The following is a 19,681-nucleotide window of genomic DNA, read 5'->3' as shown; positions in this document are numbered from 1 at the left end:
AATAAGCAACAGGGCTTAAATAGGAAATCACTTCAGGAAATGATGCAGGCAACTCCAGTCCCCAGGCCTGTTTCCTCTTTGGAAAGTGAGGGTCTTAATTACTTGATTTCTTAGGTCTCTTCCTGATCTGAAATTCGCTGGATCTTAGGTGAACCTCCCACAAAAGTCAGGCTTATTTCTGATCTCACATCTTTGCTTATGCTATTTCACCCCCAAAACACTGGCCTTCCTCCACCTTCTCCAAATCCTACTTGTCTGCAAGGACACCACTTCCAGGAAGCCCCTCCTGATTTCTCTTCCTCCCTCCCCCATGTCCCACCCTGACCTCCACAGTTCATACTATGGTTCTTCCTACAGCACTTTGCTTAATTACATATTACATGGGGTCTGGTTCTCTTACTTGACTGGTCTGGGGACTGTCTTGACTCTCCCAGACCCCTGACATCCATTTCAGAGGCAGGAGGGGAGCTCTACTCTTGCAGGTCCTAGAAGCAGGCAGAAGTCTGGGTCCCCACTCCCTCTGCCCACAGTCCTTTGAGAACTCGACAGGCCTCTACTTGAAAAGGGTGCTAAAAGCAATGATGTCTCCAAGTGCGATGGGAGATATTTGTGTCTGCTTTACCCTTGGCTTTTTGCTCCGGTTCAGGTAGGAGCGGGGTGGGCCGGCTGGCAGATCTGAGAGAGCGGCACGCCCCAGCGGGCAGGGCGCACAGCGCGGGGAAGGCGCGAGTCAGTCTGGAGTGCTCCCCATTTATCAAGCTCACGCAGGCCGCCAGCCGAGCGAGTCTTTCTATCATTACACCTCTCAAAATCCGATTCATACCACTAATCCTGCCTTCATTCTCCCAGATTAATAACATCTCTTTCAACCTTCACAGTGTGATAAATAGACAAAGAGAGAACAAAAGGAGAGACAGAAGAGAGAGAAAGAGCTGGAGCAAGTCCCCATAATAGAGAGAGCCGAGAAAGAGGAGAGGGAAAAAAGGAGAGCGAGCGAGAGCAGGCAGCGGCCGGAGACTACAGCTACCTCAGAGAGCCGCTGAGGAGAGCGGGCCGCTGCGCCCCGCTATGCGCTCCGCTCCGTCCCTGAAGAGAAAGAAAGGCTCGTTAACAGCTCCTTCCTGCCTGCACTTTTGTTCAGATTCTTTTCTTCCCTTCCAATCCTGCTTTAGGTCAAATTCTAGTGAAAATGAGTCTGCCGGCTTCCCGGGCTCCTCCCAGCCTCCCTACCAGGCCCAGGCAACCAATCGGGCCCCTGGCAGCCGGGCTGGATCAAGGCCCAGGGAGGGCTGGGAATGGGTTTAGTAAGGGTGGGGCAAGCCGGCCTAAAGCTTCCCCAGAGCTGTTGCCTTAGCCCGCCCCCTGCTTTGCTCTTTAGGCTGACCAGGAGAGGAAACAGAGCAGAGCAAGGGCCTGGCGTCCATTTCCTAAGGCTCTGCCCTGTACGTCTCTCTGACCTGAAGCTCTGGCTGGTCCAGTCCAAGGCCCCTAGCCCCTAGCAGCCCAGCTAGATGGTGAAAGTAGGCATCACTCAGGCTTGCTAAAACTGAGGTGTGGCCCATACCATCAAATTACGATGGAGAAGTGTGCCTGGGAAAATAAATCGCACTGGGTCCCAGCTCTAGCCCTAACACAACTCATCTGTGACGATTCTCCTTGTTCTCTCTGCCCAGAGGCTCGCCCATACTTGTCTCCATAGCACACTTCCCATCCTCCTCACAGACTCAGTTCAAGAGCCCCACCCTCTTCTGGATGCCCGTCTGAGCTCTTCCAGAAGAATTCAGGCACTCCCTCTTCTGGGCTCTGGAAAGCAAAACCATTTACATCACCCTGTAGTGACTATCTGTCTCCTTCACTCCACTGGGAGTCTGTCAGAATTCTGAGTTCTCTATTCCCAGGTCCAAGCTACCTATGGCACTTTCATTCTTTCTTGACTTTGCCCAAACTAGCCCTAGCCGAAGGCTAAGCCAAACAAGAGGTGATCCTTCCTCTGGACTGCAAAGTATTCCTAGGCAGCCTGCAAGCCTAGCTGAGAGGCAGGGGCAGAAGCACTGCATCTTGGGAAGTCCTCTTGGCTCTGCGCATCCACTTCCTTCACAATCCATCAGATGGGACAAGGTGGATTTTTTTTTTTTAACAATCCAAAAACTTTATTGACTTAAACCTGACTGGAATATGCCAGATGAGAATCAATACTGTACAGAAAGTTGTACAGAATTTTTTACACAGAAAACTGTGTCTGTATCACATACGTTTTATCTATCTGAAAATTTTTTTACATCAAGCTCCTCAGATTATTCTATCCCTTAGTAAATTCTTATGGTGGGAGGTGGGGTGGCACATGTGCAGAAGGAAGGCCTATCTTGCCCAACCCAGCCTAGTAGGAGGAGGCGTCCGAGAGAGTCAAGGCTTCTCCAAGGATGGAGGTTGATGGTAGAGAGAAGCAGAGCCGCTGGAAAAAGCTGGTGGCCTTGTGGTCTGTTTAGAGGCAAGTCCTATCTAGGGAATATCCTGCAGACACTTGCCAGCTACCTTCCTCTAAAAAGCCTCCCCCTATCCCCTGCCCCAAAACACAGCCCTCTTTCTGGATCAAAATGGCTGCTACCTACTCCCACCATTCATTCCTGGGGAACCCATCACTTCCAGTGCCAACCCTCAGGTTTGGGGAAAGAATTTGAAAGCTCAGAGAACTGGAGGCTTCACAGGACCAAGTTAAAAGAGCCAAGTGGGCAGAAGTTAGTCCTTGGGATCATAGCCCTCTCACAAAAAATCCAGAAAATCTGTTACCTTCCTTCAGCCCTGTATCAGGACTCTCCACACTCACCTGCTCCACCAGGCCTCCAAGACCAAACACCTACAACAGAGAGGGTGAAAGAATGACAGCGACCGACATTTGTCTGTAAGTCCAAGTGACCCAAGGAGGTGAGTAAGGGGGAGAATCATACAGTCTCAGTGAAGGAGAATGGTCCTCCCTACAATCAACCTAGCCCACTGGTATCCTCATCTCCGGGGCAGACTAGGTTCAGCTGGCACACAGGCCCATACTGATTTCAAGCCTAAGGCCACAGGAGAATTCCAGAAACATGGATCTCGGCCCCTTCCTTCCCTAAGAGCCCACATTACTGGCAGATCAGAGAGCCTCAACCAGTCAACCCTCCTGCAGCCCTGTAGACACAGGCAGCCAGCAGGCCCAGAAACCCCTAAAACTTGCTCTAACCAGCTCCCATACTCTAAACTCCTAGGCAACCTCCTGGACAACATCCCCAGAGGCTCAGAAAGATGCTCTAGCTGTTGCAGCCCCACCCCAGACAGGAGGACAATCACAGGCTCTGAGAAGTCAAGTCATGGCAGCCCCTCCATCCTCTGCCTCTGTTGTCAATCCTTACTCAATATATAGTCTCAGCACCAACCCTCTAGGTAAACTTCCACCAGGTCACCCAACTCTGAGGGATGAACCTCATTCCTTCAAGCGGTTTGACCCCTTCAATTGAGAGAGACAACCTAGACTCCAGTAAGGGACCCGTCTGGGGAGCAGATAGAAGGAAGTCAGCCAGACACAACAGGGTGCTGGCAGGTCAAGAAACTAGATCCCAGGGATGCTTTCCCCTGAACCAGACTTTGAAAGCTCACCCCCGGAGTGTCTAGCTCTAGAGCCCACTCCTCCAGGCAGCCAGTGGCATAGAGCAGGGAAGAAGTTGGGTCCTAATGTGTAAAAAGCTCCAGCAAAGCAAAATCATTTACTCTTCGGTGTGACTGCTCAGCAGAGCTAATAAATCTTGCATGAGCAGGGCCGATTCTAATTTCCTAATATGAAAAGGCATTTGGATTGAGAGAGAGGGGGAGATAAAAGTGATTGAATCTCCAATAGTCCAGGTTACTGACAAGAAACATCCTGCTCAGCCCTGAGAGAAGGATGGCAGCGCCCGCCCGCCCGCACACACCCATCCGTTCTGCCCCCCTCTTGGCGCGATACATCTCAGTCTCGTCTATTGACAGGACGTGGCTTTAAACACAGTTACACAAGTTATCATTTCTGCCTTCTGATCAATCTGAATTTTCAGGACAATTACCCTCTTAATCAATGATTGCTATCAGCAGCCCTGCGCCTGGACGGATTTCTCAGCAAGGTAATCATGCCGCCAGGCTGGACGGCGCGTGCATAGGCAATGAAGCTCCGGGTGGGGTCTCCTCCCTCCCTCCTGAGTCCCCCCATATCCCAGCGCCGCTGCCAGTATCGAGGACAAGGACGGCAAAGTGTGAAGGCCACTTCAAGGAGTGATGGGAATAGAAGGAAGGGAGGGGAGGGGGCCCAGCCACCCAGTCAGCCTTTAAGACCACCTGATTACGGAACAAACCTATTAAAACCCTAGATTTACAGCCCACCACCCTGATGCATCTCCACATGCCCTCCTGCCATCATTCCTACCTCCTAATTAGCCTAATAAAGCCCATTTCTAATTATGGGCTCAAACTATTAGGGTGAGTAAATGCAAAGAAAAGAGAAATATTGGTTTTACTAATCTCTCAGAGGCTATTGGTTCTAGAAATTCCTTTTCTTTTACAGACCTGGTTCATACAGGCTACTGACTGGAATGGCAGGGGCAACCTCTTCTCCTCCTCAGATACCCAGGCATCTGGAGCTGTCACACAGCCAGCCTCGCCTAGGGCCAGGAGGCCACCCAGCTCAACACTCCCTCCAGGGTCTTTCCATAGATTCTACCCTCCTTGTATAAAACAATCCAGGGCCCCTCAGGAGAAGAGGTGGGGGGTAGAGTCAGTCTCTGCCTCAGTGTTGAGTTAGCCAGAGACCTTACTGGCCTTACTGGCCATCAAGGGGACACTCAGGAAAGCTTCTCATATTAGCTGTTGTTGGGCAAAGGACTTACACCAGAGAGGCCAACAGTGGAATGAGAAGGGCACGGTCTGGGGCACTGACAAATGAACTTATGCCTCAGCGTGGGTGGTAGATATGCGAATACAGATACGGGGCAGCGCGGCTTGGGGAATTTGCTGTTACACCCCAAGAGGGAAGAGAATTAGAAAGCATGCATGTATTCATTCACCGGTATTTACCAAGTGCTAGCCACAGGCTAAGTGGTGGGGATATAGCAATGAGCAGCATAGAAGTGACCCTCACTGTTAGGAGCTCTCACAATCTACTTGGAAAGACAGGTATAAAACAAACAAAAGAGCAAAAATATAAAAATAATAAAATGAACTTGTAAACGAATATTCATAGCACTACTATTCATAATAGTCAAAAAGTGGAAACAATCCAAATGTCTACCAACTGATGAATGGATAAATATAAAAAATTCCCATCATTGCAAGAATAGGCAAATTTAGAGACTGAAAGTAGATCAGTGGTTGGCTAGGGCTGGGGCATTTTGGGGAAATGGGAAGTGACTGCTAACAGAGTTTCTTTCAGGGGGAGACAAAAATGTCCTAAACTCAGATGATGATGATGGTTGCACAGCCCTAGGAATATGCTAAGAAGTACTGAATGGTACACTCTCAACAGGTAAGTTGTACGGTATGTGAATTACAGCAACAAAACTTTTTTTTTTAAGTACACTACCACAGAAGAAGTGCAAAGAGCCCACTGCAGGCCCACCCAAGTGAACAAAGCCAGAAAGCTCTACCACGGTACCCAGGCACTTAATAAATAGGTGTGTGAAAGAGAAGAAAGCTGCCCGTGGGAAACACAACAAGTCTTCAAAGAGGACATAAAGGAGTTAGGTCTTGAAGGATAAGCAGAAGTTCACTAGGCAGGAATGCAGCAAAGGGCATTCTAGGTAAATGGAACAAATATGAATAAGGCCTGCAAGTGACCATGCAGGCTATCTTGGTACAGCTGAAAACCCAAAGGGGTTTCAAGAGGTAGGCCAGAGAGCTTGTACTGCACACAACAGACGTCAAGATTTTTTAAGTAGAGGAGTCAAACAATCAGTACAAGAATAGCTTGGGCTTTGACGGTTTAGGCATGGGAGACAACATGTCATAGGTGAAAGGCCATGGTTTCTGGAGTCACATATCCAGCATTTAAATCCTTCAATTTTTCTCCCAATAAACTTGAATGACCAATGAGGGCTGGAATTTTGTCTATTTTGCTTGCTATTTTATTCCCAGTGCTTGGCAGAGTGCCTGACCTAGTAGGTGGTCAACAGCCATTTACTGAATGAAGATGAATGAATGAATATGTTGAATCCAGTCCCGTTTGACAAACATTGATTTAACATCTACTGTGAAGTTCGCACTGGTTACGCAGTGCGAGCTCTTCATGGGCAGAGTCCCTGTCTGATCTCTGCCTCAGTGACTCACATGGGTTCTGTTTGGCACAGGACAAGTGTTCAAATTGTATTAATTCCCCTCCTTCTCCTGGTCTAGAGATTTCCCTAAGACCCAGTGAATCTTGGATAGGTGTGGCACGAACACATTGCAGTGGCTGACGAGAAAAGGGGAGCTGAGGCTGCAGAGGTGCAGGGCTTCAGGAGCAGGTGGCGGTATCCAAGATCTTCGTCCCACAGCAAGCCATGGTGCTCCAGGAAGCCAGTCAGCAATTCCAGTTATTAAAGCCGGTGAGGACCCGAGTGGGAATGAGAGGCCCACATTCCCACAGCCCGCTGGCAGCATCCTCTGCAGATTACCCTGCACCCAAGGCCCACATGCAGGAGGAGGCCAGCCCAGAGGTAAGGTGGGAACACGAGCTGCAGGATGTGCAGGGGGATGAGGAGGAGATCTGGGCCTTACTTCCTGTCCTGACCCCAGAGATCCACCATTTCCACTTCTCCCCTCTGGTCAGGAGAGCCCTTCAGCTCATGGCTGACCACCGTATGAAGGGGGCTCCTCAGTCTCCCAGCCCCCAATTCCTGTAGGGCCTCCCCTCCCCTCCCTGTTCTTCCCTCCCTTTCCTTCCTGCAGAGCTTCCCTTGAGCCATAAAAATAAAATAAAACACAAACACCCACAGTCCAGGAGGAGGGCGTCAGACAGATAATGGGCATTTTATATCTTTTTATGACACTCCCCATAGGCAGCTCGGCAATCACAGCGCAATAAAGGCAGGCATGCAGCTTGCATAGTTAAACAACTGCCGGGTAATTAGGCACAGCAAACACACCACTGGGGAGGCCTCAGGGTTGCCCTGGGATCTGCCTGCAGCCTGTCCTCCTGCCAGCAGCCAAGTAGGTGCAAAGCCCGGGCCTAGCATCAAAGCCCTGGTCATGGTGCTGAAGACAGACCCCTGGCTGCTGCCCTATGCACACTTGGGCTCATGCCCGTGCACACTCACAGGCACAGCTGCCCGCACCCATACATAAGCATTTCCCAAGCAGCTAGCTTGGACCTCATCTTCCCAGAAGGACCACTCCTAGGGCAGGGCAGGGCAGGGCAGGGCAGCCTAGGATCTCTCGAGGGCCCTGCATTAAGGCCCTTGAAAAAGTCACTGGCTCAGCTGCAGCCAGGACGAGCTCACCCAGGTAGCTCTGAGCTTTTCGAGTCACATAGGCAAGGGACATATAAACACAAGGACACACTTACGTGGATTCTCTCCTTCGTGAATTCTAACTCGTCAAAGCTGAATTCAAAATAAATTATTTTTAAAAACACACCTAAACATACCATACACATAATTCTTATTTCTGTACTTAACCAACTCTATTGTATTTTTCCCCATTTTCCCTGCTAGACTAGGGGCCCTGTATAGGTAAAGACTAGACCTGATTTATTTCAGAGTCTAAATGCCTTGATACACAGGGCTTTAGAGAGTGACTGGTGGCTGAATGTGAATTTAGAGGTCCTGGCGCAGGCAGGGTCACTAGGTCCAGGCCACTAGGTCCAGGCTGATCTAAGCTTAACCTACAGACGTCCTCCCAGCACTGAGGACGCCTCCCTGTGAGTCCACACAATGCTCGTTCCTTCTCTAGTGATCCAGCCAGTTAAATTCAGAAATTTCAGGAAACTGATGGCTAATTCATGGGACAGAATAGACAAAACAGGGGCGCCTGGGTGGCACAGCGGTTAAGCGTCTGCCTTCGGCTCAGGGCGTGATCCCGGCGTTCTGGGATCGAGCCCCACATCAGGCTTCTCTGCTATGAGCCTGCCTCTTCCTCTCCCACTCCCCCTGCTTGTGTTCCCTCTCTCGCTGGCTGTCTCTATCTCTGTCAAATAAATAAATAAAAAAAATCTTTAAAAAAAAAAAAAAAAAGAATAGACAAAACACTGTTACAATCCCATTTCAAGACTGAGATGGCCAAAGGTCCCGTATCTTGAAGCCACCCAAATCAGCTCTGAGGAATCAGCTGGGGAAAACTCAAGCACCCAACCGTAAGCCACTCTTCCCCCAAAAGAGCTGACAGCAGGCCAAGTGAGCTCACACAAAGGCTTTGGGTTGAACCAGCAGGTTCCATAGGAATGTGAACACATGTCCAGCTATTTGTTCTGGTCTCTACCTGGCCATCACTCTGCACCTGCCAAGACAATCAACAAAGGGGATTAAAGGCCAGAGGAAAGGCCTGGGCTGCACCCTGCCTTTAAGGTATTGAGAGGCCCCCTTCCTATCACATCCCCCCCCCCCCCCGAAAGAAGTAGGAAGACAACAAGCTTCACCTCAGCCCATGTTCTCATAGAGAAGCCCAAAGCCTCAATGGCATTCAACTCTAGTCCAGGCCACCCCAAACTGTGACAGGACCAGCTATCCAAACCCCTCCCTAATACCTGAGCCCCAGTTCTCCTGAGCTGATGCCAGGCAATGCTCTGCCTTCCCTGGACCCTCAACTTTTCCTAGTGGGATAGTGGAGTAGTCCCAAGGCTGGAGATCAAAGTAGGCAAAGGTTTAAGGGTTCTCTCACTTTCCTTGAGTCTGTCTCATTTTTTGCTGAGAACAAAAAAGAGGAAATCTAAGGTACCATAAATGATCTCAGAATGGCAAAGGCAGAAGAGATTGCCTTCTCCAGCCCCTTATTTGTTAGATGAGGAAACTGAGGGCTCAGAAAAGGGAAGTGACCCAACACCAGAGCCCATGTCTTTAATCTTCCAGCTTCAAGTTCAGCCCAGGGTTCTTTGTATTGTATCACACCGTCCTCTAGAGACAAAGGCCTCATCGGCCACCTTCAGGTGGGCATATATTTCCACATACCCCATATTTACACCCTTACCATAGTCCTACACGTGGGCATGGGCAAACACCCGAGTATACGCAGATACAAACTTCCCACATGGACAAATACACTTCTTTAAACACAGACAGATATCCACGTACACCCAGGCACACTCCCATACACACAGATCCCCATTAAAAGGTGCCACTCCCAAGAGACCTGGATTATGAGGCCAATCCCCATCCTTCCCCAACCACTGCCTTTCACTGATCATACAACTAGGAATGGCTGGTTATGTGTTTGCCCCAGCCTCCTGTTCCAACCAGGCCAGACCACAGGAACTGCCTTTAGGTGGTATCTGCTACGGGACAAGTGACAAGAAAGAAGCCACGAAAGGAGAGAAGCTGAATTTATACCCCGGTCATGGGGTCTTGGGCGAGCTTAATTTCTCTCAGTCTCTACTTCAGTACCCATAAAGCACGGACGACAGCCCCTCCCTTGCTGCGTAGCCGTGAAGATGAAATGAACGAACGTGTGTAAAGCACCTCGCACAGAGGCTGGCACCCACTGGGGCTCCACATGGTGGTGCTCGACTATTGACACTGACAGACGTGGTCAGTCCTGCTTTTCCAGCAGGGCAACATGGGAGGGAGAAGGGAGGCAGGGCTGTGCCTCCTGCCTTCAAGAAAGTCTCTTTGTCCTTTTCTCTCCTTTTCCGTAACTCCTTCCAGTTTCTAGAGTCCAGAGTAACAGTAACAACAACAACAACAAAACAAAACAAAACAGAACACAAAAAGAAAAAAAACGAAACAAAACAAAAACTTGGGAGAAGGCAGAGTAATGGTTCCCTTACTTCTCTCAGACTTAACAGAGTGTAGATGAGTCGACCTCTCCCTCGCCTCACCTCTCTCCCCAGCAGCCCTTTGTGCTTCTGCAGTGTCTTCGACACCCCCTCTGCTGGCCTAGCTCTGTGGATTGAGAATTCTGTTGGATTCAAGAACAAGATCTAGTCCCTATGCTTGAGTTGCTCATGGTCCTGCACAGGGACAGACCAGGCCACACAAAATAACTGAGAGGCGTGGACCTTCGGTTACTCTGGGTCCTAGAGGCTAGCCCGAGGGTTACAGTCTTGGCTCGACAGTCGGGATGCCTAGGCTTAAAGCTCCAAACACCCCAGGAGAGCTCACACACTCCCTTGTTCTCAGGATTCACTTCCTCAAGGACACAAGAGAAAGACAGAGGAGGCTCACAGTGGGACCAAGAGAAAGAGGTGGCATCAGCTGACAGGACGCAGACCCTGAGCAGCAGCCAGCAAGAGGCAGACCACGCGGTGGGCCTCGTTGCAAAGACCTGCCATGGAGGGCACTGCAAGCAACTCCAGGGTAGAGGTCGTCTTGTAGCAGCAGCAGGGAACCTCATGGAGGAAGAAGGCATCCCAGCTGCCTTGAGCTGACTGCCTCATTTGTTCCATTTCCCCTTGTGGCCACACTCATGGGGGATGCAGAACAAGGCAGGCTAACCCCCTGGCGGAGAGTGTGCTAGGCTAGCCACTCACACGCCAAGTGCCAGCACTCTTCTAAAAGCTTTACACACATCACCTAATTGATTCCTCACACTGTATTGTGTTGTTTTTGTTTTTTTAGAGCAAGGGAGAGAGGGTGCAGAGAGGCAGAGGGAGAAGGAGAGAGAGAGAATCTTCAGCAGGCTCCATGCCCTGCGAGGAGCCTGAGGCGGGGCTTGATCTCACAACCCTAAAATCCTGACCTTAGCCAAGATCGAGCTGGGTGCGTAAGTGACTGAGCCACCAGGCACCCCGATTACTCACTGTAATTTGCCACATTCTGCTTTAAGGACATGGGCAAAGCAGTGTCAGACGGCCCAGAGCGGACAATGCCACAAAGCATGGTGCCATCTTTCCCTTCCTGCTATCCTGGGCCCATAGACTCTTCCCTCACATGGACATAAACGTGGCATTTTTCTGGAGCTACTGCCACACGCTTAGAAGGAAGCTTAGGCTGGCTCCATCTAGACACCGGGCAATGGTACCTTCCTGTCCTCACTTGCTCTAGCTTCTCTGGGAGAAGGTATACACACGGCTGGCCCACATCAGTAGCTTGAAAACTCTGCAAACTATTATACGGAGTTCCCCAATCCGGCATTGCCGCACTCCTCCAGGCCTTCGCGTACACTGCGGCCTCCACCGGGAATGCTCTTCCCACCCGGTCTCTCAACACCTTGAAGGCCCAACTCAGTGTTTCAGTGGAATCTTTGTTAACTTTCTCTCCTGCACCCCAGATGAAAATGACCCCTACCTCCTCTGCGCTGGAGGCAAGAGAGCAGTAAGAGCATGGTCTCTGGAGTCTACTGCCTAGACTCAGATACCTGCTCCAGCACTCACTAGCTGTTGAACCCCATGCAAGGTACTTTACCTCTCTGGATCTTAGCCTCCTCATCTGTAATATGCCAATAATAGTGCTTATCTCATAGAAGTGAGGATTAGTGACCTAATCCATATAAAACATTTAGAGTAGTACCTCTTCATTTTTCTAATTACCTCTACTTTACAAAGGAGGAAACCAAGATTCCGAGAAAGTAAGTAACTTGTCCAAGGTCAAGATGCAGGTAGTGATAGAGCCAGGAATCGTCTGAAGGTAAATGTGACTCTGCACGCCACTGGACACCAGCCATGCTGTGGCAGCTGGAATCAAGAGCATGATATGGTCAACTCTGTTCACTACCTTCACACAGGGTGAGCTCGTCCACAGATGGCACGAGGCTCCTCCTCCTTGGCATGCCCGTGAATTCTGCCTCTCTCCTTCACCCCCGTAGCCTAGTCACCTCAGGCCGAATGGCCAGTACCAGGACAAGGGAGGACATTTCATGTCCAGGACAACTCTAGGAGTGGGTACTATTTTTCTTCTACAAAGAATGACACTGAAGCTGAACGAAGTGACTTTCCTGAAGCCCCACAGCTAGTAAGTACAATCAAGATTCTGAACCAAGCCTACCGGACCCCGGAGCCTACTTCTGTGTGTCAGGAATTAATCGTCTTCTATAGGTTCAGAAAGGTTAAGGAATTTGCTTCAGGTCACATAGGTAGTTGGGAGCAATGTTAGAAATCTGAGCCAGACTCGTCTGATTCTAAAGCTTTCTCTTGCACAAATGGTCTCCAGCCTGTGAGCTATATCCCCCGGGGGTCAGTGTCCACACCAAGCATCACCTGAAGATTAGGTGAAGGGTCCATCTCACATATAGCCAGGCCATTTGTTTATGTAGGTTTAGGCTGATAGTATTGTAATTAACAAATACAAATCCATTGTATTGTAATTAACAAATACAAATCCATTTAAAAGCCAACCAAATTCCCTGTAGCTTTTTTCATTATGTACCTCCCTTATCTCTGAACACCCAAAACATCAGTTCCACCAAGTGCTGAGGGGGAAAAGGAACGTCTGTGAAGTTTTCTGACGTTACCAAGAGCTCCATGTACTCTGCCTGCCCACCTCAAGAGCTCTCCCAAACCACGGGCAGGCACTTTGTCAAGGCACTTCCCCGATCCTTAGTTACAAACACACAGTAGTGTCTTTTGTGTGGAGTAACTGTCCAAAGTTCATTAGCAGTGACAGAAGGCACAATCCCTTCCAGACTTGAAACCTGTGAATGTTAAGAACCAATGAGGACTCAAGTCCTGAGCTAGGGAAGGAAGGAAGGAGTCAGAGAAGTGAATTTCTGTCTTTCCAACCCTGGCCTCCAACTCCTTCCCTGCCCACCTGCCTAAGATATATGGTCTGGGGAACAGAACACCCCTACCCAGGTTCAAACCCTAGCTCTACCTCTTCCTGGCTACGTTCCCTCAGGCATCTTACTTAACTTCTCTAAGCCTATTTGTCTGGGAAATCTGGCAGGGGGATAGGCATGTGGACTGCGGAGCTCATTAGTCCAGTGTGGGTTCAAGTAGTTCTTGACGACACCCAGTGTGTGCCCAGTCCAGTGCTGAGCACTAGAAATACAGAGACAGGCGGCACGTAGGCCTCAAAGTGCTCACAGTCTACTAGGAAATACAAATGTGTGAGCAGATAATGACAAGAGCATATGATACGCTTATTACAAAGTGCTGAAACCATACAAAGGAGGAAGTGATCGACTATTTCTACCAGGGGTCAAGGAACGTCAGAGAATCCTTCACAGAAGAGGGTTCTGAAGGATGAACAGGAGTTTTCTCAACACACTAAAAAGGGAAAGGCAATGTAGGCAAAGGGAACAGAATGAGCAAAGGCAAGTGAAACAGTCCCTTTGAAGAGTGTTTTTGAAGAATGGCAAGAAGTTTGATATGGCCAGAATGTTAGAGGGACAGGAGATACGAAGCTAGGGATGCTGCAAAGGGCCTTGGATACTTTGCTCAAGAGGAAGGAAGGGCGACAGCCTTCCATACCTACCCTCTTGGCTCCAGTGCTTTTCCTGTCAAAACAAGCACACTGCAATCGCACCCTTTCCTGTGCCTTTGATTTAAGAGTTCCTCTCCTGGCCCTGACAGTAAGGCATTTCTGTCCCACAGATTATAACTCACTCTGGGCTATTATTCAGCTCCCCAGCCCTGGCCCTGCTGCAGTTAGTCCAAACATAATATCCTTCATGCATATATTATCTGTCTCCCTATTATCTGGAATCATTTCGGAATTAAATTTCAGTCCTGCAATATTGGCTTCAGGAGCGGCGCGCTTTATGGGCTAGTCAAAGGTTAGAATACCAATCAAAATAACAGTGCCGATGCAGCGAGACATTTTAATATTCCAAAACCCGGTAATTGTAAAAGGACATAATATTTTTTCCCTGATTACCCCAAAGGCAACACATGTTAACAAGGCGAGGGAAGGAGTGAAAGAAATTTCAGAGTTCAGACAGCTGTAAGACATATTTAAAGGAAAAGCCGGGCAGGGTACTACACCATGGGGGCAGGGAGATGCGAAGAAAGGAGACATTCTCTCCAGCTCCAGCTGCCCTATTCCAAACACAGCACTGTTCCCTCTGCTACCTCTGGACCACATCCCAAGAGCTCATGCCCAAGGGCAGACATTGCAGAGAGTGGGATGAAAGGAGAAAGAGCTAAGGATATGGAGTCTTAAGGCCTGGGTTCTAGTTTCAGCTCTACGATCAAGGAGCCTCCAGCCCCCAAGACGGGCTCCTCCCAGGGCTTCAGCATTAAACCCAGCAGCAAGCACTGCAGGCTGCTCTCCCACTCGCCCCCTCCTTGTCCCATGCCTGTTTCTCCACCTCTCCCTCATTTATATCTGGTGCTCTGTGTCCTGTCCTCTGTGCATATATTTCTTCCCTAAGACAGCTAGAGGCCCTGGTCTCAGAGCTGGCCCCACCAGGATAGTGGCCCATAACTGCCCACTGCCCCAAGGACAGTGCTCTGTACTTTGGATGATGCCAAAGACCTGGACCACGGCACGTCTGGTTCTGACCACCAAGTGATACAGAAGCATCTGTCTTGGGGCAAATCCTCTTGCCCTCCACCCTCTGAAATAAAACAAACACCTTGCAGGGCCCCTAAATCTTCACACCCCTCTCTTGGTTTTCAGTTCTGTTTTGTTCTTGTTTTTTTTTCCAAATTAGCTTCTGAATAACCCCAATGGAGGGGCTCTGCAGGTGGCACCACATGGCCACCATTCTAGAGAGTCCCAGCCTCTGTCAGGCTGCCTATCACTTGGGCAGCTTTATCCCCACAGCTCCGAAACAGTGACCTGACCAACAGAGTTTCAGATCTTTTCACTCCTGATGGCTTCCCAGCTAGCTGAGCCCACTCGCTGGAGCCTCCAATCTGCATCATTCCGACCTGCTGACCTGCCTATGGCCCCCAGCAAAGAACTTCATTAAGGCCAAGAATTTATTCCTCCATAAGCCCTTAATTTATTACTGCACTGATTGGGACTCTGAATGCTCCAAGGTCAGGAAAAGTCACACTCAATCGTAGACACCAACCTTCCCTTCAGCAGTTTCTCCTGCTGTCCGCTCCCAGGGGAAGGGAAGACAGAAATGCTTCTTGGAGAGATGCTTCTCCTTCTTGGAGGGACCCGAGAAGGTCTCTTCCTCCTTATTCACTCTTTCACAGCTGGTCCCAACTCCACCCCCTTCAGAGCACCCAGAAATTACAGCAAGGCAGATAGCACAGATGGCAGAGGAAAAGTGGAACGGCAGTCTTCACACCCTGGAACATCTGGGTCTGTTAAATTCTAGGTGATCCCCTCCCTACAACTTCTGAGCATGACTAGTTGAGCCCTGTCTGTCAGGACTGACTCAGAATCCTCCTAAGACTGCCTGTCTGCTTCCCCCAAAGCCCACCTAAACAGGCCCAGAGGGAATTCGAGACCATTTGTGAGTGTACGTGCATGCACTCGCATGGCTGGTCTGGATGTACATGAACTGTATATGCATACATGCGGGCGTATGTTTGTATACACATTTACCCCTATGTGTCCATGCATACGCAGAGAGAATATATACGTTATGTGTGCATGTGTGCATCCATAGACTCACTTCCTTATGGAAGTCGCATCTGACCTATCCCTTTCTTAACCTCTTATCTACGCTAACATTTTCCTCCACCCAATCCTAGCTACTCACTCCCATGGGCACATCTCGGAACTTGCCAACACGGAGAACTGCCCCATCTCTGAAATCACTAATTTAGACATCCTGCACTAACCATGATCTCTTATCTTTCCATGTGGATGCTCAATGACACGTGATACACCTTTCTTCACCTTACTGGGACCTAGCTACTTTTTCCATAACCATCAGGCCCCCTGCTGTCTTCTCCTTCCTCAATATCCAGCTGAGATCTCATTGTCCCTTCTTGGAAACCACCGTCTGGCCGGTATTTTCAACAACTCCTTTGCTCCTTTCATCACACCTCTTGCGCAAGTCTCCACCCTGGATGAATCTAAATGTCTGCTTTCGGCATGCCTACAGCCAGGCAGCTGAGCTCTGCTGAAGAAAAGCCCTACAACTAAACAGAGTGGTTCCACCATGAATGAATGCCATCAACCTTGACGGGACCCTCCACACTGCCTAGAAATCCTACTCTATTTCTCAAGTTGGCTCACATTTCTACTCTTTACTAAAACCATAGCAATCCCTTTCCACTTTCTACAAACCTTCCCAGCCCTCCCCTATTAGTTATTAGCAAGTGGCTCCCCTACTTCATAGAGAAAACGACAAGCCATCAGATGGGAGCTACTTCAACTTGCCGTCAAATCCGCACGCTTCTGCCTCTACCACATCCCCCTTCCCCCTCCTGCAGAGAGCTGATTTTCATCGTTTTCTCCACCCCATCTCCTCACCATCTCAGAGACCTCTCTCACTCCTGTATTTTCAAACTTTCCTTCGCTACCAGTGCCTACAACCAAGCACGTCTCCCATCTTACAACATGCCACCTGCCTCAACCCCACACTTGCCCCATCACAGTTCTTGTCCTTTCTCTCTTCTTCAAAGCCATGTTTCTGAAAAGGTTAAAATTTCTCTGTCGCCTCGTTTACTCCCCAATTCACTCCAGTTTGGCTCCAGTCCCTCTCACAGCACTGAGTTTTCACCAAGGTCGCCGAGGCCCTTCCACCCCAGGTGCTCATTGTTCAGTCCTTCTGTTACGTGGCTCTCTGCAAGCTGACTGGTCATCTTGTCCTGAAAATTCTTTCTTTCCTTGGTTTCCGTGGCACCACACCATCCTGCTCTACCCCTTCTCTACCACTCTTTACTCTTTCATTTTTACCCTCTCTTTAGCACAAAGGGTCAGGCAAAACTGAATTTCAGTTCTACCCCTGCCGGGTACCAACATGGGACACTGAGCAAGTTGCACCCTCGTTATGTGCCTGTTTTCTCAACCTTAAAATGTGAAAAACAGATATGCAAATAATAACAGATTATCATTTCAAGAAGTAGTCAATATAAAAATTACTAATGAACATTTTAATAAACAATTGTTTTTAAATGTGTAATTTACACTTAAACTACATCTCAATTCAGATGCTAAATCTTCATTAGAAATACTAGATCTATATTTAAATTTTAAATAGCTAACAGTTGAAAATGTAAACTCACCACACAGGTTGTTCTAAAGTTCTTCAAGAAAGTTTATTTACATTTAAGTTAATTAAACTTTAAAATGAAAAAAAAATTGGCAACTATACTGGACAACACAGGTCTAGCACACAAAATGCAATCAATAAATGAGAATTTTTATCACTTCTGTCAGTGACCACTCCTTCTCTATGTCTGACTCTTCCTTCCCTATTAAGTATTGGTGTTTTTCAGTGCTCATCCTAGGCCCTCTTTTCTTCTCACCCTGTATATTCTATACTCCCATAACTTCAATGATCATTCATACACCAACGACTCCCCTGAATCTGTATCTCTTGTCCAGACCTTATCCCTGAGCCCTGGACCTATACATCTGACTACCTCCTCCATAGCTTCACAAGAATGTCTGAAAGCATCTAAACTCTATGTGTCCCAATTCATCTTGTCTTCTAATCCCCAAACTTCTCTTCCTTCCATTACCTCAGTGCATTCATTCCAATTCATCCAGTTGCTCAAATCATAAACCTTAAGAGTCATCATGGTTTCCTCCTCCTCATCAACCCTCAGAGCCAATCAATCACTCTTTCCTGTCCATTGTACAGTACGTGCTGCTATAATACTTGTTTTGAAAGAGCACCTTCATTCCAATGCAGTCAATGTATTAGGAAACAGTTTAGCATAATGCAAACTGTGCCTTTGTTTATGTGTGATTTGGTCCATAATCAATACCAGATAAACAGAGGAAAGTCTACCCAGCTGAAGAGAGCTGTGTAAGAATACGCAGAATGCACACTTCAAACATACAGCAGCTTCCTAGAACACTACCTGTATCATAAGCCACATCCATCGGGCTACAACTTTCCAACCGATTCCAGAGAACTCGCCTTCTACCACTTCGCAATAACTCACAAGCTACAACCTTTTCTCATGCCCACTGCCAACCAAACTCCAGGGTTTTTTCAAGGTAGAGTGCCAATATTTATTGTAGTATTTATGTATTTCTTAGCCATTTAACATGTGTAAAATTATGCTACAATTTTTATTAGATTCCTATCTTTTTTTATATGTCACTGATGAAGTTTTTGAGTATTGTGCTCCTAACCCCATTTTTATTGCAACTTTTTATTACAACTTTTCATAGCACGGTGATTTTTAAGAAGGTCTATGCTGCATTATAGGAGAACTGACTGTACCATTTAATACTCTAGAATCAATCCATTTCTCTACATTTCCACTGCTATCAGTTCAATCCTGGTAACTATCATCTTTCACCTGGGCTGTAGCAATGGTCTAATTCTGTGGTTCTCAACCAGGGACAGTACCTCCCCACTCCCACCCCTGTCTAGGCCCCTTGAAATGTATGTGCATATGGCGGGGATGGAGCGTTTTCAGCTGTCGCAATGACTTAGAAAGAGGCACTACTAGCATCCAGTGAACAGGGGGGACAAGAATGCTACAAGTTCAGCAATGTTGTCCATACAATGATTTCTTCCACCTCAAGATGCCAAATATAGCCCCATTAAGAAAAACCAGTACTGATCCCCCCCATATCAACACCCAGCTCTCTCTACACTGTAGCCAGAAAGAGCTTTTTCAAAATGCACAGCAGATCATGCCTCTCCTACGTTTAGTGCCCTTCAATAGCTTCCCCTTACCCTAAGGATAAGGAGGAAAATCTAACCTGTGGCCTCCCCCTCCAGCTTCATCCCTCGCCACTCTCCTCTCTACCCCACGTTCACTATGCTCCAGGTAGTCATTCATTCAACAAATAATGACTAAACATCACCGTGTGCCAGGAGCTATTCAAAATGATGAGGACAGAACAGTGAACGGAGGAGACAAATATTCTCCACTCTCATGGAACTCACATTCTACTTCCATGAAGCTGCCAGGCTTCTCCTTACCACAGGGCCTTGCCACATGCTTATCAGCCAATTCCTATTCATCCTTCAGATCTCAGCTTAGACACCCTTCCTCAGGGAACCATTCTCTGATCCCGCCCCCTGTCAGGCCCCCTTATGAAATGATGCCACGACTCTGGACTTAGCAGTGTTATAACATAATTAGAATTATTTAACATCCATCTTTTCTGTTGTATTTCCAGGCCTAGTACAGTACCTGGAACACCGAGGGCACTCAAGAATATGTGTTTACTGACAAAGATGTGTATGTTTATATATATATCCATGTCTTCATGCTTTATGAATACGTATGTATAAACATTCGTGCCTGTGTATATTTCCATATATTTCTGAAAGTGAATATGTGACTATGTATTTACACCCATACGTATGAATGGAAACACACATACAATTTTGGATATGCCTACTTGGGTATATTCATTCACTTGAGTAAACACGTGTATATTCATGTACGTGTGTGTGTGTGTGTGTGTGTGTGTGTGTGTGTGTGTTCTTCTGGCTCCTCAGTGACAGCTCTGACCTCCTGGAGGGAGCTGGGAGCAGGGCCCCAAGTCTTCTCTAAGCTGACAGTTCAATAAGAGTGTAA

At 48.2% G+C, this 19,681-nt stretch overlaps 1 protein-coding gene across 12 annotated transcripts in view; it reads right to left on the bottom strand.

Annotated features, from left to right (window-relative positions):
• Window positions 1–19,681, bottom strand: part of ERI3 (ERI1 exoribonuclease family member 3) — a 126,341-nt gene that overhangs the window by 37,706 nt on the left and 68,954 nt on the right. For 6 of the 12 annotated variants that reach the window (XM_057310700.1, XM_057310701.1, XM_057310697.1 and 3 more), the window contains one exon: window positions 2,825–2,854. The exons of the other annotated variants lie outside the window; for them this stretch is intronic. In XM_057310700.1, coding sequence (XP_057166683.1) covers window positions 2,825–2,854 — 30 coding nt within the window. The remainder of the gene's footprint in view (window positions 1–2,824; window positions 2,855–19,681) is intronic. 12 annotated transcript variants of the gene reach the window in all.

Source organism: Ursus arctos, unplaced genomic scaffold (genome assembly GCF_023065955.2).
Source record: "Ursus arctos isolate Adak ecotype North America unplaced genomic scaffold, UrsArc2.0 scaffold_12, whole genome shotgun sequence".
Lineage (NCBI taxonomy): Eukaryota > Metazoa > Chordata > Mammalia > Carnivora > Ursidae > Ursus > Ursus arctos.
The sequence above is the reverse complement of the archived record's forward strand: the minus strand, read 5'-3'. Positions and strand labels throughout refer to the sequence as shown.